At 43.2% G+C, this 25842-nt stretch overlaps 3 protein-coding genes across 4 annotated transcripts; 2 read left to right on the top strand and 1 right to left on the bottom strand.

The window, feature by feature from the left end:
• Positions 1 to 1378: 1378 nt before the first annotated feature.
• Positions 1379 to 7291, top strand: arl14ep (ADP-ribosylation factor-like 14 effector protein). Of its 2 annotated transcripts, none has more exons than XM_079164196.1 (5): positions 1379 to 1564; positions 2783 to 2978; positions 3066 to 3194; positions 5242 to 5282; positions 6528 to 7291. In XM_079164196.1, the coding sequence occupies exons 1-5, from the start codon at positions 1494 to 1496 to the stop codon at positions 6754 to 6756; spliced, it is 666 nt and encodes a 221-aa protein (XP_079020322.1). In that variant the 5' UTR covers positions 1379 to 1493; the 3' UTR covers positions 6757 to 7291. The 2 variants fall into 2 exon arrangements, with proteins under 2 accessions (XP_079020322.1, XP_079020321.1); XM_079164195.1 differs by lacking the exons at positions 5242 to 5282; positions 6528 to 7291 and adding exons at positions 3820 to 4013; positions 4188 to 4821.
• Positions 7292 to 14724: 7433 nt separating this feature from the next.
• On the bottom strand, positions 14725 to 15183 carry LOC306696822 (gonadotropin subunit beta-1-like; the record flags this gene model as incomplete). Its single annotated transcript, XM_079160530.1, has 2 exons — positions 14725 to 14931; positions 15034 to 15183. The coding sequence occupies 2 exons, from the start codon at positions 15181 to 15183 to the stop codon at positions 14725 to 14727; spliced, it is 357 nt and encodes a 118-aa protein (XP_079016656.1).
• Positions 15184 to 23484: 8301 nt separating this feature from the next.
• On the top strand, positions 23485 to 25569 carry kcna4 (potassium voltage-gated channel, shaker-related subfamily, member 4; the record flags this gene model as incomplete). The annotated part of the gene is made up of 1 exon (XM_079161200.1): positions 23485 to 25569. One exon carries the CDS (start codon positions 23485 to 23487, stop codon positions 25567 to 25569), a length of 2085 nt encoding a protein of 694 aa, XP_079017326.1.
• Between the last annotated feature and the right edge of the window lie 273 nt (positions 25570 to 25842).

The following is a 25842-nucleotide window of genomic DNA, read 5'->3' as shown; positions in this document are numbered from 1 at the left end:
GGAACCCTCGCCTGACCTCTCTGCTTCACTTTATCAAAGTCAAACTTTGCAGAGAGATCTGGTTGCGGGTTGTTGTGTTTTTTTTAACTCAAAGTACAATGAGGCGATATCGTGGTGATAACTTTTATGAACACGATGATGAGGCCCAGATACTGATGAGATGATGAGGTCAAAGAGCTTCAGGAAGAGGAGGCTGTTTGTGTAGCGCAGCTTGACGCAGGGCTGAGCTGGGCCTGGATAAAGGTGGAGGTCTAAAACAGACGTGAAGGGAGAGCAGTACAGCTTCCTGCGGTCAGTGTTTTAAATACCTTGATAAGGCAGGGTATGCTAAATGCAGCCTCTGCTCCAAGGAGATAGATTACAGCAACAAGGGCTCACGTGCCCTCTCATCACACTGCCAGACACTGTTCACTGTGATAACCACAGCCAGAGGACTAACAGTCCCACGTGCAGTTGCTCCCATGGGTCCTGAAGTAATGAGTGTTAAGGAGCCTGTAGCTTAATTTCAGCGGGTTGCTAATGCAGAGGTGTGTATAGATCACTGCTATTATTTGACTCTTGATAAACTACCTTAGCCAGAGTAGATTATCATTTAAATAATTGAACTGGATTGAATGCATATTATTTGCAAATAGAAGATAGGCCACAATTCTAACAGCTTTACAGTAACAGTGGAAGTTAATATGAAGCCGTACAGTAACAGGGTTCAATGAAAACTAATCACTTTATTTTGTACAGGCGATGGTTCTCGCTACTCTTGCTATCTTTGTTTTTATTTGACTAAAACTTTTTGAAAATGAGACCTCTGTCAATGGAATTTGTCTAAATAAAGGTTCATAATAATAGAGCTGAAATACTGATTAATAACTGAATAATAAATTAGTTTTTTGCTTAAAGTAAATGTCTTATTCCTTAATTTTCTTCTCAGAGTACACCAGAATGCTACATTTTAAAGCTCATATTTAAAATACAATTCTCCTGGCGGAGCATGTGGCCGTCAAGACACGCACAAAAGAAAACAGCTACTGGTGAAGCATTTTACATGTCCGAGGTTATAATGTAACCTCGGACATGTAAGTATTTCTCTTTTCTGATACAAACACCTGATGGAGTGCAGGCAGTGTGTGTCTAGAGATATGTTCAGCACATGTACAACAGAGAAACATGTCTCATAATATTGTCATTATCTAACCTCAAAGAGCAAATATGTCAGTTTCTACAACCACCGAATTTGACCAATTAAAAAAATCCATCGTTTGAGATTTATACATTTCTCTACTCACAGCAGCTGAAATCTTTTTCTCCTGAGCGCCGCTCGAGGGCGGACTCTTCGTAGAAAGAACCGGAAGCGGAAGTACATTTGTATCTTCGCCGAAGAAGAAGTTGAAGCGAAAACAACTATAAAACGCCACTTTTTTCACCGCCACTTTCCTTTCTGCATCGTTTATTTTTTGTTAAACTGCATTATTGCAGTTTAGGCAAAACACGACGCCATGCCGGTCATCTGTGCTGCTATAGGGTGCAACAATAAGTTCGTCAAAGGGTCGGAAATCCGATTTTACAGGTAAGTCTTTCACCAGCGTTTTCATCGTAGCTTCATTTAAAGTGAACAAAATAACCGACACCAATAAATTTGCGTTTACGTTACTTTAAGTGACGATATCTACTCTTGCAGGCAACATTTAAACAAGTTGTTCCTCGAGTTTATAACTAGCTAACACTCCGAGCTAACGCTAACTGACCTCAAACATATGCTTTAAGTGACGATATCTCCTCTTTCAGGCAACATTTAAACAAGTTGTTGCTTGTTTTTATAACTAGCTAACACTAACTGACCTCAAACATGTGCTTATTTTAAAACGGACTTTATCTTTTGGCTAAATTGAGCTTAAATGCATAATGTGCGTATGCAAATATATAGGTTAGCAGATAACAGTCTTACCACAAATGAACGAGTTTAATTTATTTAGGAAAGTACAAATAATACATAATAAAGATCGCATGTTGCAGCTCTACTGGATTGGACCACGTGTTCTAAAGTCTTTGTTCTAGTTACATGGTTGCAAAGAGCCTTCTCAGATAAAGGAAATAATCAAAAAGGATGTGCGACTATTGGCAAGAGACTAAAATACAATAATGCTAGGTAATAATACGAAACGGTGTGAGAAAATGCAATACTTACAACACAACATTTGTGCAAAGACAGAATTCACTTGGAGGTAAACAAGGTGACTCAATAATAACACAAAGGTTGCTGATGACTTATGATGACATAATATCTTGATTTAAAACGTTGCTGCATCACATGTGTCCAATCCATCAATCCATCATCTCTAAAGACAATGTTTAGATGTGGAAAACATCTTGACCAAGACAAAAATATATATATATATAGTAACCTACTTGTTTTAAACAGTCTTAATTTATTTATCAAGTTTTATTGTATCATATTTTCTATTTTTAAGTTATGTCTTTGCACTATGTTTACTGTCATGCATCAATCACCACGCCAAATTCCTTCTGTCTGTAACGTACGTTATACACATTATTCTTTGCATAACTAGTACCTTGAGTACTGGCAGAATAACCATTTCTGATCTCTGATAAAGCGTGGGGTTTCCCCCCCCACGGCGGTGTCTTTGTGCAAGAAAATACACAGCGTTGAATACACGTTGGTTTTCAGCTTTGGTTTCACGCCAAGCTGTTCACTGTTATGTTAAAAAGTGTGATTGTAATCCTGCATCCTGGTTATAAACTATCTCCTCTCTCTTCTGTGCGTAAGGTTCCCCCTCAGCAAACCTCAGCTCGCCGGAAAATGGGTAAACAGCCTGGGGATGAAGAACTTCAACCCGACCGCCAACACGTGCCTCTGCTCGGAGCACTTCAAGGCCGACTGCTTCAGGGACTACAACGGAAAACAGTTTCTGAGGGAGGACGCGGTGCCCACCATTTTCAGCCAGGGGCAGGATTCATCAAAGGTGTTGTAAAAACTATTCCTATTCCTTTGTAACAGTCATCCTGTTTTATCGCGTGTGAAGCGACTCTATAACTGACTATTCCCCCAGATTGAGCTTCGTAAACGAGGGGTGATACCAAAGGAGACGAATGTGGTGAATCCAGTAGCGACACAAGCAGACAGAGACAAAGCGAGAGAGGCCGTCAGTCTGCGCAGAGACAAAAGAGGAGGGATGAGGGTGAGTTTTCTGTTACGGTCTCTGCACTGTAGGTACATCATATTGGGTTAACCATTTAAAGTTATTATGCTAATTACCTTTTCACGGGTAACTTTTTAATATTTTTATTTATGGGGTATATGATTTATTATATCAGAGTCAAATGTATAGATGATCAGATTGCAGTGATTATTACGCATTTCAAAAGTTGCATCTGGTGGAGCCTAATATATTAGAATTTAAAAGTAAAATATTAATGTCAGATGCATCACTGGAGTCAGTCAGAGCAACAACATTCACCAGCTTCCACTGGTTGAACTGGATACTTAAAATCGCCGTGTGTCACAGCCTGCACTGCCCACAGAATGGCGCCCTGCTGATTCTGATTGGCTAACAGTGCTGTCAATCTCATTTGTGTGTGGGTATAGCTGAATTCTATTGGCTCCAACGATTCAAATGAGGTGTCATTCACTCAGATCGACCAATCCGTTGCAGAGATATGTGCGTATTTAAAAGCAGCCTGCGAGACGAAAATCGCCATTACGCACTGCGACCCATAACACACAATATCGGCTTGTTTTAACGTCGCGTGTCTAACTTTTACGGTTGATTTTTCACTACTTTGTTGGAATTTATTTTGAGAAAGATGACGGAACGAGGACCAAAGAAAAAGAAAAAGCTCACTCCCTGCGAAGTCCTGAGAATACTGAAGCACGACCCTGGGAGAGAGATTTATCCGAGTGATTCATCGTCAGACGACGAGTTTCTGGTGCATCCCGAGAATACACACGACACCAGTAGTGAATCGGATTACCGTCTTCCAATTTCATCATCAGAAAGGTATGAATTGTCTTATAAATGTTATATTTATTGGTGTGTGTTCGTGTGTGGTGCAGTTTCTCCAGATCAGCAATATATGGGTACTGCACTGCATTTATGTTTACATGCGTTACAATTTCAGAACCAGACCACTGAATGCATATATTTATTTTTCTTCCACATTTGGGTTTGCAGTGATGAGGATTACGAGGATTACGAGGAACCCCTTTCCAGTGACCCGGAACCTTCAAGTGCCCAACGGCCAACACGTCTACAATCGGCTCCAGCAGACCCAGCAGCATCTCCTCCCCCCGTGGCTCTACACACCCAGTCGTCACCTCAGTCAGCACCTCCCCCAACCACTCGGCGAAAGAGAGGACGCCCCTCTCTGAGACCTTCTGCTCCAGCTACCAAGCGTGGAAAACGTTGGTAGCTGGAGGGAGGAGGACGACGACGACGACGACGACGACAGAGAGGAGTGCATCAAACCTGATGCCGGCCAGGCTCCATATGCGACACCAGTTTGTTTTTTTTTGTTTTTTTTACCTTTTTGTATTGTTAGAAATGTTTATAGTTTGCTCAAAATAAATCGGTTCCATTTGGATTCAACATTAAGTTGATTTGTGTGGTTATTTTTTTGAATGGGGAAAATATATAGAAGTCTGGTTGAATTTTCCACAAAAAGCTAAAACCTGCTGTATTTGGATGTATTGAACACCACTAGTGATATACAAGTCAAATATATAGTTTTGTCCATGAAAAAATTCAAATGGCACAGAATGGCCATTTTGGAACCCTCGTCTCACCTCTGTACTAAAACCTCTAATTTTGTTCTGCTTCACTTTATCAAAGTCAAACTTTGCAGACGTACTGTTCACATATTGTGCCTTGATTTGGGAGAGGTCTAGACCTGCAGCTGCATCATTCCAAAGATAATCATCCCGTGTGTGATTTATCTTTTATTTATTTACTCTTAAGTAACATATATATATATATATATATATATATATATACATACACACACATCTGAACTGAAATCTCACAAGTGTTCCCTTTATTATAACACCAACATGATTCAAACAGACCGTGTGTTTGCAGAGAGATGCTCTTTTTAGTATGGGTATGCAGTTTTCAAGTGGAGGCCTCCTGAGCATTACACCACAAATGCATTTTTTCTTCTTGTGATTAACGATGTAGAAAACTATAGAACTATTGTTTGCTTTAAAATGTACTGTTTGTTCTGTCACAGGGTGGACGAGGAGGCCGCGGAGGAAAACAACTGATGGACAGGTATGTGTGCGTGTGTGTGGGTGGGTGGGTGTGAATTCTCACTGTAGCTCTGCTGAATTGTATGGGAGCAGCATTTCTTTACAGTTTTCACCTCTTGATCTCTGCTCTTCAGTGAATGTGTGTCCTTGTCCTAGTTCGGTTTGTGAGAATGATTGTTGAGCTAAAGCGGTAAATGTGCTTCTTCTTTTGTAATGTGGCCGCACTCCACTTTCTTGTGAAACAGAAAAAACACGCACAAAAGAAAACAGCTACTGGTGAAGCATCTTACATGATCGAGGTTATAATGTAACCTCGGACATGTAAGTATTTCTCTTTTCTGATACAAACACCCGATGGAGCGCAGGCAGTGTGTGTCTAGAGATATGTTCAGCACATGTACAACAGAGAAACATGTCTCATAATATTGTCATTATCTAACCTCAAAGAGCAAATTCCTACAACCGCCGACATTGACCAGTTAAAAGAAATGCATCATTTGCGATTTATACATTCCTGGTTAATGGAACAGAATGAAACGCAGCCACGTGTTTCTGAGTGGAGGTTTGCAGTGTTCAGCTTTGACGCACAGCCCACAGACAACTTAATGCTCAGCTTCCACTTGCAGCTCTTTGCTAGCGTGTTGTCTCCTAAAGAATAGCAATCTGTCAAACTCATTGTGTTTCCAGCAGCAGGGAAATGATCGATTGGTACGTTTTAAGAAACAAAAGTTTTAAAAGTAGTTCTCCCAACGTTGGTGACAGATATTTCTTCTGTCAAGATGTTGTTTGTTTCTACTTTTACTTTTCAGTTCCACGCCTGGCCTCGGGCCGCAGTAGAGAAGACGTTTCACCGACCTGTCGGGTTAAACTGTTCAGGTGGCCTCCGTTGTCTCCCAAAGGGAATGAAAAATGAGTGTTTGAATTCTGAGTTAGTGGGACTCATAATACGTAGGGACTCGTTAGTTAATGTAGGACTAGATGATGATGCCGGCGCTCCACTTTCTGACAAAACTGCTGGAATAATTTCCTAATCTGAGCTTTCAGACGGTGTGGTTTTCCTCTAGGCCCTGGGTTGCTTAATGAGCTTCATGAATTCTGATGATTATGTGAAAAACCAAAACTGTCATGACTGTCAGACCGCGTTGAATCATGAAATAATGCTAACTTCTATTCCACAGCGATTACTTAATGCCGTCGGCTTTAAATGAAACTCAAAACGGTAATCAGAGGGGGAAAGTAATGTCGGTGTTTGTTCTCGTGCCCGCAGACAGACCGTCGGGGCCAAGAGCAGAGTGTACGACAACAAAGGCCGGCTGCTCTCCAACAACAGGGACATGTGTGACTGTCTGGACGTGGACTGCATGGGCTGCTTCTACCCCTGCCGCGACTGCGGCTCGCGCAAGTGCGGGGTGGAGTGCCGCTGCGACAGGAAGTGGCTCTACGAGCAGGTGGAGGTGGAGGGCGGAGAGATCATCCGGAACAAGTTTGCTGTTTAGTAAGCGGCGGCCCTTCATTCCAGACTATGATTGAAAAGAATCTTCCACAATGGTCACTGCTATTTATCAGGATTTACAAAGACACTGCCTGCGGTAGAAAACAATGTCCTATTCTGTTGGATGTGCTCTTATGAATGTTTTGCTTTCCTTTTAAAGCTGGGGGGGGGGGTTATATATATTTTCTCCAGTAAAAAAAAAATGTTTCTTATGTTTAGTCTCTGCATTAAACATGTGCAGAGGTGGGCAGAACATGTCCAACGCTCTCAAACTCCATTTCCCAGTGAGTGTGTTTACATGCACATGTAGCTTATGATCATGTTCAGGATATGGTCCACTGTATAAACGGGATGCTCCCATAACCCGAGCATGAACGGGTTATTCATGTCCACGTAAACACTCGCTGAGTTGCTGAATTTTGTGTTTTTTTATTGTTTTCTTTTCTACTTGAATTATCACCAGGAGAGTAAAATAATGTAAGAAATCATAATACTACTTTTTGTTTTTGTTCATATTATTCAATAAAACTGAAAAATGTATCAAATCCTTGATATGCCGGTCCGTCCAGTACCGCCGCTGACCATAGGGGGCGCAGCAGGGAGCCCATTAGATAGATAGATATAGAGGGAAAAAAATCCCTTTCTTGCTATATCTCCAAACCTCTTTGGGGTCACAACTGTTAATCTGGAAGAAAGAAAAACGCTTAAAGATAACTGCAGAAGAAGCCATAGTTTTCTTTGGGTTTTTTTTTAATGGTTTTGGCACTTAAAAAGAATAAAAGCTCAGCAAGATCTGAGGGTTGAAGGCTAAGCACGACCAGTTCCAACTTCAGGAGCTGCTGAGTTAAATCAGAGAAATTAAAGTGTCCGGGTCAAACCTTTAGGAAGGTGTTGGGTCGTCTAGGCGGTGGTGTCGGGGAAGGTAATCCCTCCTAAATGACAGCACGCCCTTCATTCCCTTATGTGTGTTCTACTAAAGCGACGTTGCACGGAGGCCTTTTAATTAAAGCGACGGGAGAGTCATCCTTTAAAATGTAATTCCTTTTTATTTCGAGTCCATTTTTTATTTTTTTTATCACAGACTGAACACAAGTGGACCTTACTCTCCCCCACCACACACACACACACACTGACCAAAGGCAGTAGACAAGCAGCATGGCACAGCAGTTCATCACGCTGGCTAAAGAAAGAGTTGTGTCTCATTAATACACATCCTGCTGTCCTTGAGCTCAGCTGGAGGTCCAGTGTCATGCAGACTTGGGTTGCTTTGTCTCCATATCCTCCTGCTTATTTCCGGGGGAACAGTTGCAGCAAAGGGCTGACGAGCATGGTTCTGCCAAATCTGAACTGTGAGGATTTGCCGTGGTGGATATTTTAGTATTTTTTTAAAGGGCATGTAAACTGTTGACTTGCAGGGGAAATGTGGTGTGCAGTCAGTTTACCGTAACAATCACAAAAATCATGTTTCAATAACTTTTGGGAGTGCTGTTCTGGTTGCTATGTTTTCTTCTTATCCAGTAATGTCTTCATAATGCGTTTCGTGGCTCATTTTAAAAGGAGCCACATACAAATGAAGCTTATTAATATTTATAAAAACCAAGTCGATGAGAGCGAGTCGATGCTAACAAGTCATTCATCAAAGCAGCCGAAGTTTTGTTCCAAACTCCGATTCAAGTTCAAGTATTTATTCTCAGCTCTGTGAGCAGGAGATACTCCAGATATCAGGATTTAAATGACGCCCACTCTCTCTCTCTCATATGCTGGCTGCTGGTGGGAATATTAAGCAGCAGCAACATCAGGACATTTTGCACATGAAGCAGATGACTTTAAACAGTGAATATATTATGTTCTGGTTCGGTCAGTCAATCACTTCGGTCCACACTGAAATATCTCAACAACTATTGGATGGATTGCCATGAAGAATACCCAATACATGTTCCCCTTAGGCTGGATTGTAATAGCTTTCTATAGAGCGCCACCATCAGGCCCAAATATCAACTTGTCCACTAAAGTTTGTGACTAAAGTTTTATGATAGTCATGATAGAATAGTCACCGTGCGCATGTTAAAGCACCGCTGTGCCAAAGGTAAGCCTCGGAGCTGCTAGCATGGCTGTAGATTCTTAGTCTTGTGAAAAAGCCACATAAATGCATTTGCGAACAAAGCAATGAATAAATGACAGGTTGCTTGAGTGGCTGCAGCTCTGGTTCTTAAAGCAATCGCGTGTAATTAATAATAATAATCTAAGTATGTTTTCTTTAGTGGATAATCACCTGAAAATAAAATTCAGTCTGTTTTGTTACCATATAATGTGTTATTTGTATTTATATACAGACTCTGCCTCTTACCAGAGCTAGCTGCCATCTTTCTGTCGCGACTGTGGCGAAGTGGAGAGCAGGGCCGTCCTTCAATCAGAGAACCGGCCCAGGCTCCACTAGTTGCATGTTGATGTGTCCTTGAGCAAGACACTTAACCCCAAAATTGCTCCTGTAGCTGTGCCTACGGTGTAGAATTGTGATTGAATCTGAATTGTAAGTCGCTTTGAATAAAAGCGTCTGCTAAATAACTGTAATCTAATGTTTCTACAGTAACCCAGAACGGACAAACTAAACACTTGCTCTAGATAGGGAAATTTGCTTTTTTCTTGTCGAAAAGGTCTGAAAAGTGAAACCAAAGCTTCATGTGTTAAAGCTGCATTCTCTCTAATGACCATCAGGGGGCGACTCCTCTGGTTGTATAGAAGTCTATGAGAAAATGACTCTTGATGTATTACCTCAGTAAACATTGTAAACATGAGTTTATGGTCTCAATCTCTAGTTTCAAGTCTTCTTCAATACAGCATGATGTTCATTTAGTAAATGATGGTCCCTTTACCAACCAAAAACCAAGATTGACCAAAAATGCCAAACACAAGGCTTCAAAATGATAGTCTAAAAACGTCACGATGTTTGACGTCACAGTGACGACATCCACTTCTCATAAACAATCTACGGTCGACCAATGTAGCTCTCCTACACGCCTGGGACATGTCGAGAAGTTTCTATGTTCTTAGTTTTTATGAAATTCAACTCAAGGAAGAATTCATCATAGCCAGACAGAGAGCCATCTACATGACTGTGTCCATTTCCTCCCTCCAGCAGAGCGACACACTAAATATTGGCTGCGGCGGTTATTAGTGAGGAGAGAGCACGAACCTCCAGGGAGCGGCCGGATAAAAAAAACAATCCGCTATTAGAGGACACCAATGACCCGAACGCAATGAAATCTGTCAGCGGATATCCAGCCTGCAGTGTTCACAGTGAAGCGGAGATGTGACAGAAGAGTCTGTGACGAGTTTAGAGGCTGAAACAAAATCTATGAACACGAGGGTGAGCAGGTCCAAGGTCCGTCTGGATGCTGACAGAGAAGATGAAGTAATGGGGCTGTCCCATCTTTCACTCATAGTGTGTACAATTAAATATATATATATATATATATATATATACACACTGTCATAAATCTGAAGTGGTGCCTGCTTGTTTTAATGAATCAGTGCTGAAACAATTGGTGAATCAATCGCGTCAACCCAAAATGAATGGACAACAATTCGATAATCGATAAATCTATACTTTGACATAGCTAAGCTGTTAGCTGACCGCTACATTTACCATGCTAACGCGCTCACAATGGTAATTCTAACATGTTTAGTTTACCGTGTTAAGCATGTTAACTTTCTAAGTCGCACGAAACACAAAGAACACCAGAGGCTGATTTGTTTTTCGCAGGTATTTCTTCATAAACGTCAGCTTCACATTTGGACCTGATGGTGGCGCTGCATGAAAAAGTTATTAAAATGAATTCTGAAGGGGACGTGAATGTCTGTACAAAACTTCATCCCATAGTTGTTGAGGTATTACAGTTTGGACCGACCCACCGACATTGCTCAATATTAGCTGGTTTCCACCTTTTCAAATGGGAATATTTGCTGTTTTTCATTTCTTTCATATCATTGTTCTTCTAATATCTTTGGGTTTTGGACTGTCAGTCAAATCCTGTCTCCTAATTTAGATAAGATACAAATTTGAATTCATCACGAGGTTGTGCAACAGTACCAAGAAGGAACAGTGCAAATATAAAATAATATACAATAAACGATTTTGTTAAAAGAATCGATCAATAAGGTGCAGAACACCATGTAAAGAAAACAACAACCGGTGAGCGGTTAGGAGCAAATCCAAAATATACCCAATGTCCAGAATATAAACAGGTTAAATGATAAGGATCATACATGAGAAGTATGGATGTGTGTGTACAATATTACATCTTAGTAAAGGTAAGTTTATACAAGGCATCACTTTAAATCTCACTTTAGGTTGTGAGGACTTCTGAAATGCATTTAAAAAATATTTTCTTTACTTTTGTTTTTAAATAGATGAAAACAATTTAATCAAACAAATAATAAAAATAATCAGTACCTCCAGCCGTAAAACAATTTATTGTCCTGTTTTTGTCTATTCAGCACTAACGGTTGTTGTTTTCACACGTCAGATGTTCTTCACAGTCACTGGTCATTACTGTCAAAGAACAATTAATTAGAGCCTGGCGTTGATTAAGAAGAGAGACTTCTGTCCGCCGTGACTATGAATCTAACAGAGATCACAGAGATCGATGTCCAGCTTCATAGCTCCAGCATTTGGGGATCGATTAATTCAATCTCAAAGCTGTAAGTGGTAGAAATGATGTCTTTGGGGGAATCGTTCAGCTCTGGTGGAGGTTTTCTGCTCTTCTCATGCCTATTATTTGCCAGTGTTTCTGGGGAGGAACTGTACTGCTTCATCTATCCTGCACTCCCTCATGCTGGCTGTGTACCTCAGGGTGTTTGTGAAAAATAAAAAAGAGATATAGCAAAGGCTAAGATAGCAGCACCCTGGGGCCACAGTCCATCTCTACGTGCCAGTTTGTACTCCTCTTCTACAAGCGGCTTAGGTCAGCTCCGCCTGCAGGGTCGGTCATCGCTCCATCGAGTCCCAAACTGCTTCTCCTCCAAAACAACAATCTGAAAACTTGGCCTGTCTTAGAATTATTTCAGCTCCCTCTCTCGCATACATTTATTTTCTGAACTTGCTTCAGAGTGCTGCTGTCTTAAAGTAAAGAAAATACTCAGTAATCTACTCACATCTTGTTTCTTGTACAACCCTCTTGCTGCTATTGATCACTCTGTTCCCTTATGTTCTATCATTAATCATTCCATTGATTGGCTCACTTGTTAGAGCGCTTTGGCTTTGACCCTTGATCTACTGGCAGGTGGAAATATCGACACCCTTTAAATACGAGTTTTTCTCCAGTTGCACACGTTCAAATCACTCCAGATTAGACGTCAAGGCAAAAATGTTAAACATTGTACGGCTGTGATTTATCCATATCGTAGGGACACTGAGTGTACTTGTTATAAGGAGTAGCCTACTTTAAAACACATTGGAGAATGTCTTCTGTGGTTCTGGAGGGAGCTTTCTAAACTTTGTCAAAATAACCCTGATGATGTCTAATGAAAGTTGAATTATTAAAAATAGCAGTAACAGTAACTACGGTACTGATTTTGAAGCATGACCCATATTAGGGACTTAAATTCATAATATCTCAGTGACAGGAAGCAACATCCGGTTCCGCTGAGTGAAGCCGATGAGGAAGTGGCTTAAAACTTGCATTCTCTCTAGTGTCCACCAGGGGGCGACTCCTCTGGTTGTATAGAAGTCTCTGAGAAAATGACTCTATTTCTCTCTTGATTTATTACCTCAGTAAACATTGTAAACATGAGTTTATGGTCTCAGTCTCTAGTTTCAAGTCTTCTTCAATACAGCATGATGTTCCTTTAGTAAATTATGGTTCATTTAGAGTCAAATAAAGCAGGGTATGCTTTAGAGCGGGGCTACACAGTGATTGACAGGTCGCTGCTGCTACCAGAGCCATATACAGCATCTCTACGTCACTAACAGTAAAACACTAAAGTAAATCATAATATGATCGTTTTCTCAATGAGATTCCTTCAACCCACTCTTGCCGACACCACATTATACCTGAATTAGATTCTGTCCACACTGAAGCATATCACGTTAGGATAAAACTGGTAAGTTGCCAACTCACAACACTGTAGGTAATTAGCAGCTTTTCATGTTAATGAGCGAGTTCTCCGTCATCAGCAGGGGCCTCAGGTTCGTCCATGTCTCTGGGTTAATACAATGTTACTCTAACAAGCGGCGGACTCAGAAGCTGCTCCCGCTTTTGGCTAAAAACAAGCCTTTTCTAAACTGTATCATAGAAACTATTACTGTCTGCTGTGGGCTTCAGGGTTAGAGAGCAGACATACTATTCTTCTCATTTCTCTGCAAAGATGTTCATCAGTTCTGCCTTTTTGGATTCTAATTTCCTGAATTTTTAATGGAAAACTCCTCAAGTTTGAAAAAGGAGCATTGCTGCAGAACAAAACAATGCGCTGGTTTTACTGCTGTGGTTTGACTTTTGTACAAAGTGAAAGAATATTTAATATCATTGTTGAGTGCTCGTATTAAGACTTCTTCAAGCCAAAGCACACAATAATGGCTGCTATAGGTCCTGTTGTTAAACATTAACCTGTATCACAGGGACAATCAGATCATGACATCACAATCATGTTGGAAAAAACAGCTAATGAGGGACGAACAGCAAATATCTGGAAAATTGTTAGTATGGCGGTATTATGGTGTGTAAAGATACTTAATACTGTACACGGGTATTAAAGAAATTCAGGGAAATACACTTGTTGGCTGATACAAATCTCATATCTGCCTAAATATGAACCTACAGCTCGGAGGTCATTAGCTTAGCTTAGCATAAAGACTGGAAACGGGAGCAAACAGCTAGCATGACTAAAAGGCTAACAGATTAAAAATGATTAAATTTAAAAAAACACCAGTACCTCTGAAGCTATATTATATATTGTTTGTTTAATGTGTAGAAAAACCAAAGAGTAAGGGCGTTACGTTTCAAGCCTTTATGCTAAGCTAAGCTAAGCTAACAATTACCTGACAGTAGCTATATACTTAAAGGCGCAATATAAGAGATTCAGAGCATTAATATAGCAGTAAACAACTATTGTCTAAAGTTATAGTGGAGTAATGTCTACCTGAGAGTGAGGTGTGAGAGTGTTTGCACTGTTTGCGACGTTAGCACCGTTAGCTGCAAGCCGCCATGTTGAGAGCCGCTGAGAGGCAATGGAAAGGCTCCCAATCTTGTATTCTTCGCCTTTACTGGACACAAGAGTGGCATAGATCCTCTCATCCAACATTAGGCTACAAATCGAATAAACATATTTCCCAAAATGTCAAAAAAAGTAAAGTGGCAGCAGCATCACACATAAGGGCCTGTTGCAATAATGGCTAAGATTTAGCATACTAAGCTGTTTCTAAATTTAATGTTGCCTGATGAAGAGAGCCACTGATCAACAGGCCCTTTAGTAGAGCTTTTGGAAACACTGCAAACTCTTTATTTTCATTTCCACCTGTCAGAAAAAGAGGTGAGGCCTGCTCTTTTTCTTATCGGACGAACTCCCATCCTCAGCATGAAAACTTGGACCGCAGGACTATTGAATTTCAGGGGTCAGTGGTCAGGACAGAAAAGAGAAACAGTCGGTGGGACATTTAATCTCTCAATCGGCCTTTGTGACTTTAAAGGCACTCTGCTATCTTGTTGCTTCATCTACAGACAATTTTCTTTGGCACTGACTCGTGACATTTCATCCGTGTTGGCAAACTGTTCGAGGTGTTAACAGCTACAGAACGGAGCAGATTGAAATGTGTGATTTTGATTAAAGACAGCTGAGATGTAAAAAAGGACACATTTAAAACATAATGTAACGTGTGATAAGAAGACAAAAAAAACCCCCCAAAAGTGACACCTGTTTATTTCAATGCCAAGTCACACAGACGATAAGTAGATGTAGGACAGATGGTGGGTTTCTTTTAAGAGGACAGACAGCTGGACACGTCTCCGGGGAAACTCCCGCAGTACGTGGTTTCATCTCGGTTACAGGCGGTGCACTCGCAGTTTCTGGCCACAGGGTAGGTGACACCCTCCGGACATCCGTCAATGTGTATCACCTCATAGGACCAGTCCCCGTTACACGTTGTCTGTTCAGTCGGGTGTACAAGGCTGATGTAGGTCGGGTCCTGCCACGACAGTAAATGTTTAAGCACAACGAATACAACGAGTATGTGATTGGTGATGACACAAAAGGACCTTTAACACAGGGTATTTGAAGATTGACATACCTTTTGGAAACACTGCCCTTCACATACGGTGGTGAGGATGGACTCGGTTCTGCCGCAACTCTCCACGGAGATGCGGCGGTTGGTCAGATGACACCTGGAGCTGCAGCTCTGCCCCACCCCCGCCCCAGCCAGCACCAGCACCGCTGCCATGAATACCAGTTGCATCCTCTGCCGGGTGCAGCGCAGACGCCTGCCACAAGAGGGGGAACAGCTCTGGCGTCAGATACTTTAAACCGCTGTCAGAAGATCTGTGAGGATTGGCGATCAAATCCTTCAAGAGCTTGTGAGTTAACGGCCGAGATCTTTTTGTTTTCGTGTCGCCGTAAAATTTGCATCTATTTGAAATAATTCAGCAATTACAAGGACGACATTAAATCATCTCTGGTTAATATGTAACACTATGCGGAGCAGCTAGGCTTTTGAAATCATTGTTTAAAACGGTCTGTGTATATATATATATATATACACATATGTACATAGACATACACATATATAGACAACTCTTATATATATAATGTACATATATACATACATACTGTATATACATACATATATACAGTACATAAACATATACAGATGTATACAGATACATAAATATATATAAATAGAGATTAATCATCCCCCTGTAGACTTTCTATCAGAACTTAAAGGGTTGGTTCACCTGAAGTATATCTTTCCATTTACATAAATCTGCTTTTATTTTGTCACGGCTATATCCGTCCAAACCAATTCTAATGTAATTTTGGTTGTGGTGCTCAAAGCATTGTTTTCACAGAAAAGGAAAGTATATTAAAACTTCAAATCCGTTGCATAACTCTCACTATATTATTCAAACGTATTAATCAGTTTGCGTACCTGTAGAGCTCCGTTGTTGCTTCAAACTGTGTCTTGTTTCTTCTGTTACTCTCTCAACATCTGTACCAGCCGTCAACCCGTGGCTGTCCTCACCGCTGCTTAAATAGTGCTGCTCATAAACCCCTTTAATATATTCAACCTTGGGCTCGGTGCTATTTTTCCCACCTGTCCAGACTTAAGAGCACATCTTTCCTTCTACAGTTCGGGGATTGCCCGCCGCTCAAGGCCTTTTCGTTCCACTCGAGGAGGAGGGAGTCGCTATCTACAGACATCTTGTTTGGATTACACGAGTGAAAGGATTAGATGGACCACAGAAAAATAAAAACAAATCTGCCCCCACAGTGAGATGGAAAACCCTGGTAGCAGCATCAGTAAATCACTTGCCGTGCCCCATCTTCAAATTTCCAAAGTATTAATGGCAGAATACATGAATGTTTTATTCCTCAAACCACCTAAAGATGCTATTTTGTACGTAACTTCAAATCATTCTGGCATTGCTTTTTGTTTGTTGAAAGATGAGACCGTCACATCACCATATCAAGATACTGTAAGACTGTCAGTGAGTCTATTTTATTCACATCACTATGGGATGGAAAAGTCAAGTATTTTTCTGTGCATGATCCAAAAACTGCAGGGAACCTCGTCAGCACTCTCAATCTGTATTCAATCTACGACTTCAACATTTCCTCAAAGGATTATTGATGATGTGCAATTTTAGTCACTTGAATTCAGAAGTTTTCAAATAATTTACAAAAAAAGTAGCAATTTTGTGCTGAATCATGATTATCAACAGGTAAAAAGCTCTGCATTAAAGCACTTAAAGTATTAAAAATAAAAGTACTCCAGCTTTGTTATATTATCGTATACTGTACTGGATCATTATCACTAATGCATTTTAATGTTGGTGAAAGTGTATTGTCGAAACTGTTGGTTAGTTTAATTGGAAAGATTTGTTAAGATGATCAAATGATTCGTCCGTTAACTCAGAATCTACTTTAAGTATAAAGTAGTGTACAATAATGCGGTATAGTACAAGTACCTTAACAATTGTACATAAGTGCAGCCCTGGAGTGAGTGTACTCAGTATTTTTTGTTTGTTTCAAACTGCTGAATCAGCCTCCAAACCTGTCTGTTTTTGGAAGGGAGAATTCTGTTACTGCATTCAGTGAAAAGTTAGCACTGCACCACGAGCAGGACGCTCTGCAGAGACAGAACAATGTAAGAACTTGGGCAGCAGCCACGGTTCATCTGTCTGACCTTGCAGCCACCGGGGACTCTCTCCAGCATCCTGCCCAACCGCCACCGTACCCTAACGAGGACTCTCACAGAGCGCCACCCTCGTCCTCTAAGGCGCTCCTTCCTTTAGCTGAACTACATCATTATTAGCCTGCATTTTCTTCTTTAATGAACACCAGTCCTTGCTGATTAATCTTGTATTCACAGCAGACCGCATCATTAGTCATTTTCTGACTACAGCAGCAGGTAATTCCTCTTAGAATGAGCGCATCTGCACTGAAAATGTATGTATTAAGTTAATAATAGAAGCACGTTACTTATAGAAACACCTTAATCACAGTGAGCCTGGAATCTGGAAAGGACAAGTAGTCAAAGTCATAAAAATAGTGAATTTGTGTTGGTGCAAGTTTAAAGAAAACAGCACTAAGGAGGCTTTGAGAAAGACGTCCTGGTGAGCATCTTCATGTCACATTAATGTCCACTGGGAGTCAATTTGAAAAAGTGATGGGCGAGGTGAAGATTTCAGTGCCAAGGATGAAAGCTAATTTGTGTGTAAGAGCTTAAACAAGCTTCATAAGAAGCTGCACATAAAACCGCTTTGAGCCGCACATTGTGCACAGATTTAAGTCATGGGTCATTTGATTTTGAGCTTCTTCCCCCCCTCTCTTTGTAAACACGGCTATAACAGGACGGACCATCTCTGGTCTCTCGGTGCACAGAAGAGAAACGGAAAAGCATTGTGCCGCATGCAAGAAGATACTCACCGCGGCCCTGAACGCACCACCTCACCTTGCTTGCACTCACGTTGCCACCCTCCTCCCATCAGGTCTAAACAAAACGCCTCCACAGCGCTGCCAAGGACGAGACTTTTGTTTGGTGGCTGCGCTGGATGTTTCTGTGTGTGGATGTAGGTGGACGGTGATGATTCTTTACTGTCTTCTGTTCTCTACTTTCTCCGTTTGTGTCCAACCTCATTCCAGTTTTATCACTAGCTGTGTTTGTCAAATAATCTCATGACCACACAATTCAGAACATACTTAAAGGAGATAAACATTGTTCACCATGCAATGACCAATTTTGAGAATTGATGCTATTTTTTCTCACATAACATGTCTTCTTTCAGACAAGTGGTAAGAAAACATAAAAAAATACATATTTCGCTGTTTATTTTGCTACATTTTGTGAATCTATGTCCGTTGTTTTCTTCTAAATTCACCAATGGTTAGCTTTAGATAATGCCTCATTTGCATATTTAAACATGCATCTTGAGAAAACTTGTAATACAGAAAATAATTGTCTCAAATGTGAGTAATCAACTGACTGTGTTTACCTTATTGCTGTGGTCTTTTAACAGTTTTTCCGGGCTGTAGCCAGGATTTTAAAACAAAAATACAGATTTTTCCCAACACAACCCCGTCCACTTGAGGCATTTTCGACAAGTCACTTAACAATTCTGGAACATTATTTACTTATAAGACTATCGGAACTTTCACATTTTGTTTTCGACGTATCACAAAAAAATGTGCGTAGTGAGGAACTTCGGTCGGATGGACGAGTCCAAACACAGGACTTTCACCGAGGCGACCGCTGTTTGTGTCCCGTGTGAGATGAAACTTTGCTTAAACGTCATACATTACACACAACTTCAGCAACGTAACAAACGAACATATTTTAAGCCACAACATGACCTTTTACAAAACATAACCAAAAGGTTTGGCCACATTTTTGTTATGTTTTATTTCAATTACGTTTGCCTCAAATATTGAATGCAGTTCAATCTTATCGAGAATGTAATTTTCAGGCGACAGAGTTGTGTAACCACACCCAAAAGTGATGTCACGGCGTCATGGAGTACACCTGTAGATCACTGCAGCAAGGTGAGACTCTAGTTAGTCTTTAAATTGGGTCAGTTAATATTTGCACACATACTGTATTAATACCGGACAAATTCATTATGATATCATGATGCTGAACACATTGCTCAGCCCTACGTGAACTGAACAGCAGAATTCCTTTTTTTCATGCAGTATTTATGCAATTCTTTGCCGGGAATCTCAAAGAGAGAAGGACAGCTGACGCAAAACTCGACTTCCCATCACACTGACAATGTTAAAAGATTATCATTTCATCATTAACTCTCACACTTTACTAACAAAAGTCTCCATCTTTTCTGCACTTCATCCGTTTTTAATAACTTTCCTGTAAAAATTACACAAAGCAAACTCATTTTTTACAGTAGTCATAATTACTTTTGAATGCAAGGTTTGTCGTTTTCTTAAGTTAAAAAGTCCGTATTTTAACAATAGACACAAGGCACAAATGCATGTTCTGGCAAACAGGATGAGCATTAGAACGACGCCCCACTTGACTACATCTTTCGAATTCAAACGCTGAATAAATGTAGTGTGCTTTTGGTATTTGTTTCCTGTGTCGGTTTCAGTAAGATGCAGCAGGGTTTTGTCGACAGGAGCAGCCGTGTTGCAGCTCTGGCATCGGTTCAGAGAGCATCTAAACTTGTGTGTAATAAGGCGCCCTTCATCCTCACCCTATCGCCTCTCATCATTACTGACCACACAACTCCCCCTGGTGCTGACTGAGGTGGACGCTCAGTGAAGTGCAAGTGGTGAGTGTGCATGACGAGCACACACTGAGCAGACTATAGAGAAGAGCTCCTCTAATGTCTTAGCTGAGTTTAAAGTACAGAGAGAGCTCTTTCAAAATAAATCAGTGGGTGATACTTGCACTGTCAGCGGTACTGATTATTTCCCAAGCACAAGCCTCCGCATTGGATTTTATATTTTGTTTCAGATTTATTAAAAAGAAGCACAGTGAGACTTAGAGACTGCACACCAAAAATATCCCGACAGGAATATTACAACTAGAGATTTCAAAAAGACCTGAGGGAATGATTAGGATTCCTTAGAGGAATGATGCATCAGCTTATCTGCTCTGGAGCGGCAGGCTGCTCTCGTCCTAATTAGAGTTTTGGAGTCAAACGGACTGAATTGGGCTTTAGCTACAGATCGCTGTGTGTCCCAGGCACCACGCTCTGCGGTGGTACCTGCAGAAAAAGCACATTGATCCGCACAATCAAATTAAACCTGGGTGGTTTCAACGGTGCAATGAATGAGACTTTTACTGTCCCATAGCACAAACAGTGATCCAAATGAATCTGTGGTGGCAAAAGGTTGGTTGATCAATAACAGTGATGCAACAGTCACCTCGCCAAGTGCTGAAACGTCTGTTTTAAGAAAAAAAAAGTTTTTAAAGGCCATGTGCACTTTTGATGCTCAGGGAAAGACCAGCAGCACAAACATCTGGAGACGCACACACATTCTAAGAATACTCTCAGAGGAGCTCCTAAATTAGCCTGAACATTTCTAAATCAACGTAACAGGATGGTCAGAGTGGTCAATGAGCTGATGGCCAGTGACAATTCTGTTACATCTCTGTTTACTTGTCGTTATGGTAAAAGACTGTAATTGTTTAGTCACTAATCATCATATTGCTTATTGTGTGCAGTAAAACAACCTTCCTTTATTTCCACAAACCTACTGCATAAACAAGTGGCCACATTAATGACAAATCCCCATGATATTCGATACAGTGACTGTCTGTGCTTTTAAATACTCCTTACTCACAGAAAGTAATGCACAGGCAATTGCTCTTTCAATAGTAGTGCATTGTTTCACTAATTAATGAGCACAGTCATTTGTTCCACTGCTTGTTGTGTTACAGTCTTCAAACTCTCAAAAGGTCCAATTAGTTCAAGTGAAAGATAAAGAACTCAAGAGAGTAAAGTGTTCTGTTTCTATTCCAACATAGTTTGAGGTGAGAGGAAGACCAGACATTATACAGTACATCATTTGTGTACTGACATTATATGGTTCAAATTAGACCGTCTGAAAGCATCTAACATTTTCTCAGGTGACACAAACACGTTGTTGTCTCTGCTGTTGAGGTTTCTACTCTGGGACGAAGAAGATAACGAACGCACTTCTAAAATGATTGGCATTCACATTTAAGTGCTGTTTACTTATTCAAATATCAAAGGAGTGAAAGAAACACATTTTAGTTTAGTTGTCCTGTTTACAGGCTAAATTGCAGATGTGACAAGATGTTTGAATGTTTTCAAAACACAACGAAACATCTTATTTCGGGGGGTGTCAAAGAAATATGAATTGATAGGACTGATGCAAAAAAGAAATAGAAAAAGAAAGTATTTAGAATCTTTAAATTAGCTCATTTTGGAATGTAAACTCTATTTTTGGACACAAACTTGTGCAGCTTAGGGTCACATCTTTTTATGGATGTCTGGTCGTGCGGGTTATACTTGATGAAGACAAAATATAGAAAAAGGTGTTCAGTATATATTGTCTTCTAGAAGGTCAAACAAAGACTTCAATTGTCTCAGGAGGATGGATTTAACTCAACCTGCAAGTAGCACCTTTTACAATCTGCTCCCAGCGAGTTGCACGTATCGACGTTACTTGAGGAATGAATGGAGAGTAATGGATTACTTTGTGTGTGTGTGGGGGGTGGGGTGGGGTGGGGTGGGGTGGGGGCGACACCGGTTGCCACCCAGCAGTGGTGATGAAGGGCAGAGCAGGCTCGGGTGTGAGACTGCAGTCACGGTGCGCGCAGTGACCGGCTGCGTCCACTGGGGGAGGACCGAGCACCGCCTGCGTGCGCTGCGGTACACGAACGACTTTCTCGCCGATGCTCTCCATCATCATCACCACCATCGCACACACACACACACACACACACACATACACACACACAATAGAGAGGGATACCGGAGTATAGGTAGGGCTACAGCGGCAGACAGACAGATGTGCGATGCTCAGACTCAGCCGCGGGGCCGTTGCCCCTCGCCCGCGCGAGGCTAAACTTTTACCGCCGTCGCGTCTCTTCGCCGTGACCGCGCACGAGCTGTCATTGATGCCCTAACGCCGCCGCTCGCACACCTGCTTCTGTTTGCCTCCTTTTCTTTTTTTGGGGGGGGGGTCTGTCTTCTTCAATGATAATTGCTGCCAGCGGACCAGGAGCGATGCAGCAGAAACGGGGGCTGAAGTGGCGATAGATCCTGTTGAATTGAGGCAAGACGTCGAGACCGCAGCCCCCCAAAAAAGACCAAAAAAAAGAAAAGTGTCCTCCTTGGGAGTGCGTCAGAGCACGGATGGATATAGTGGATGATGTGGCCGCTGGTTGGAGACGACGAGGGATTTGTGATATTACTCCCCCCCCCCCCAATCAAGACGGCAATTTGGACAGGAGCGAAGAACTGCATCCTCACCTAGCCTAGCTCCCCTCCTCCTCCTCCTCCTCCTCCTCCTGGAGCAGATTTGTTTGTAGGGGGGCTGAGGCGATTTCGTTTGGCTCCTTTTCACATGTAAGTATAATGTCAGAATGAAGGGGAGGCTATTTTTAAAGGGCAGGGAGTTTCATGCGTAATGTCTGTTCTAAACATAAATGTCTGCCACGCGTTTGTTATCCGAGCCTTTACCCCCACGTTCCCTCAATACTACTCAATAATTATAATAATAATAATATGCAAATGAAGTTGTATCGCCCGTATGCTGCAGAAGATGCCTTTTCTTTACAGTCGCCAAAAACAACGGACATCAATATGAATATTTTTCTCTTTGTTGCCGAAACCAACTGCTGTTTTTCTTGTCTTTCTCTCGCAGAGAGCGTCAGCGGAATAAAAGTCTTTCAGATTCACCGGAGCTCCACAATATAACAGCAAGGATCCAGTTGTTGTTATTATTATTTATTTTTTCATTTTCTTCAATCTCATCACATAAAATGGCAACCAGGAGTGACCACGGGAGGATCAAAAGACGCATTCGGGCGCCAGCCGCGGCCGTGGAGAAATTAACCACCTGATGGGCACCGGAGGACGCGAGCACAGGCTGGTTCGGTTGTAGCTTGTTGACTCGGTGATTTATAATGCTCAACAAATAGAAGGGGCGCTGCGAGTTTGACACAGAGCACCTGCGTAACGGGCTACATGCCACCGGCCCTCACGTTTTTCTGTGTTTTGTTTATGGTAATGATGTCATGAAATATCGGGGGCCTGTGTGCAGACACGGGAAGACAGGCTGATCGATGTCTCCTGTCATGTATGAGTCGCCTCGTGGACTGCTCTCAGCATGGACCTAATTGAGGTGTGTTTGTTGTTCTCACGCTCTCATATTCACAACTGATTGGTCGAACTGGTTCATGCCTCATTTTCTCTCTCTGCGCGCGCCGAGCTGCAACTTTTATCCGCTGGCCTGCATCCCCGTCGCCCCGAGGCGGTTCCTGTAGCGCTCGCGGACCGAACCCGCTCATTGACTGTGTAAAAAAAGAAAAATGGAGTTTGCCATGGTGGGTGCGGACAACGGCTGCAATAGTCGCCTGCCTTACGGGTATGCCCAAGCTCGCGCACGGGAGCGCCAGTCGCGAGCGGCGGCGGCGGCGGCGGCTGCAGCGGCCGCTGCCGAAGGTGGGTCCGGTGCGGAAGGAGGCGGCGGCGGCGGCGCGGGTTCCACCTCCACCTCCTCCTCGAGCGCTCATCACCTCAACAACCGCCAGCATCAGTCTTGCGCCGCCTCCTCCTCCACGAACGCCAACATCAGCAGCAGCGGTACCGCCTCGTGCCCCTCCTCCTCCTCCTCCTCCTCCTCCACCTCCTCCTCCTCCTCCTCGCAGCACCAGCAGGAGCCCGGGCAGCAGCACAGAGTTCTCAGAGAGCGGAAAAAGCAGCGCGGCGTCGGACGCTGGAGACGCAGCCGGACGACTCTCGGCGGGGACCTGCGCCACTCGGAGCTGGCACTGCTCGGATCCGAGGAGGACATGATGATAGAGGAGGAGGAGGCCGAGGGAGCCGAGGAAGAGGAGGAGGCAGGTGAGGAGGAGGAGGAGGAGGAGGAGGGGGGGGAGGAGGACCGGGGAAGCAAGAGGTCGAGTTTTCTGTGTAACATGGATGATGAGGAGGAGACCGCCTCGCTCACCGACCGGCGCCCGCATTCCGGATACGAGAACGTTTACAGCGAGTGCGGCTGCTGCGAGAGAGTCGTCATCAACGTGTCGGGTCTGAAGTTTGAAACTCAGTTCAAGACTCTCGCGCAGTTCCCGGACACTCTCCTGGGGGACCCCGACAAGCGAATCAGGTACTTCGACCCGCTGAGGAACGAGTACTTCTTCGACCGGAACCGGCCGAGTTTCGACGCCATTCTCTACTATTACCAGTCGGGCGGGCGGTTGAAAAGACCCGTGAACGTGCCATTCGACATCTTCTCCGAGGAGGTGAAGTTTTACGAACTCGGGGAGGAGGCGATACTGAAGTTTCGGGAGGACGAGGGCTTCGTGAAAGAGGAGGAGAAGCCTCTGCCGGAGGACGAGTTCAAGCGCCAGATCTGGCTGCTCTTCGAGTACCCGGAGAGCTCGACCCCCGCCAGGGGGATAGCGGTGGTGTCCGTGCTGGTCATAGTGATTTCTATTGTCATCTTCTGCATGGAGACGCTGCCGGAGTTCAGGGACGAGAAGGAGTACCTACAGCCCCGCGTCAACTCCACGCAGCCGGACCACGGGTTCACTCCTTTCAACGACCCGTTTTTCCTCGTGGAGACGGTCTGCATCATCTGGTTCTCCTTTGAGTTTGTAGTCCGCTTCTTCGCGTGTCCCAGCAAGACGGCGTTCTTTAAAAACATTATGAACTCAATAGACGTTGTATCCATTTTGCCTTATTTCATAACTCTCGGCACGGACCTGGCGGAGCACCAAGACAACGGGCAGCAGGCGATGAGCTTCGCCATCCTGAGAATAATCCGCCTCGTGCGGGTGTTCCGCATCTTCAAGCTGTCCCGGCACTCCAAGGGGCTGCAGATCCTGGGTCACACCCTGCGCGCCAGCATGCGGGAGCTGGCCCTCCTCATCTTCTTCCTCGTCATCGGCGTCATCCTGTTCTCCAGCGCGGTGTACTTCGCCGAGGCGGACGAGCCCAGCTCGCAGTTCACGAGCATCCCCGACGCCTTCTGGTGGGCCGTGGTGACCATGACCACGGTGGGCTACGGCGACATGAAGCCCATCACCGTCGGCGGGAAGATCGTGGGCTCGCTCTGCGCGATCGCGGGCGTGCTGACCATCGCGCTCCCGGTGCCGGTCATCGTGTCCAACTTCAACTACTTTTACCACAGGGAGACCGACAACGACGACCAGGCGCCGGCGGTGGTGGAGAGCTTGCCTCCGGGCTGCCCGTATTTCCCGGACTTTTTACGGAAGTGTAAAGGCTCACCCTCGGGCTCCTCGCTGGGCGACAAGGCGGAGTACATGGAGATGGAGGAGGGGGTGACGGAGTCGCTTTGCGGGCTGGACAAGAGCCCCAGTAAAGGAAACGGCACAGACATAGGCAGGAAAAACAGTACGAACTCAAAGTCCATTCAGACTGACGTGTGATAACAAGTAGAGTCTCCCCCCCCCCCTCTCTTTTTTTTTCTTAAAAAAAGAAAACGCCCTATAAAGATACCGTATGCCCAACAGCAGGTGGTCCAAACACAAGTTTTACGCACGCGCCTCAGACCCACGCACACATGCACAAACGCACACACACTCACAGGTCACCAATTGGCAGGTTTCATTCTCTCCATCTCAGACTAGTTTCTCCCCAAAAGAGCTCTCCACAAGCTTTAGGAACAATTATGATCAATATTTGATGATTGATTAATCGGC

The sequence above is a fragment of the Pholis gunnellus genome (genome assembly GCF_910591455.1).
Source record: "Pholis gunnellus genome assembly, chromosome: 1".
Classification (NCBI taxonomy): domain Eukaryota; kingdom Metazoa; phylum Chordata; class Actinopteri; order Perciformes; family Pholidae; genus Pholis; species Pholis gunnellus.
Note: the sequence above shows the minus strand (reverse complement) of the source record. Positions and strands in the feature narration are given on the sequence as shown.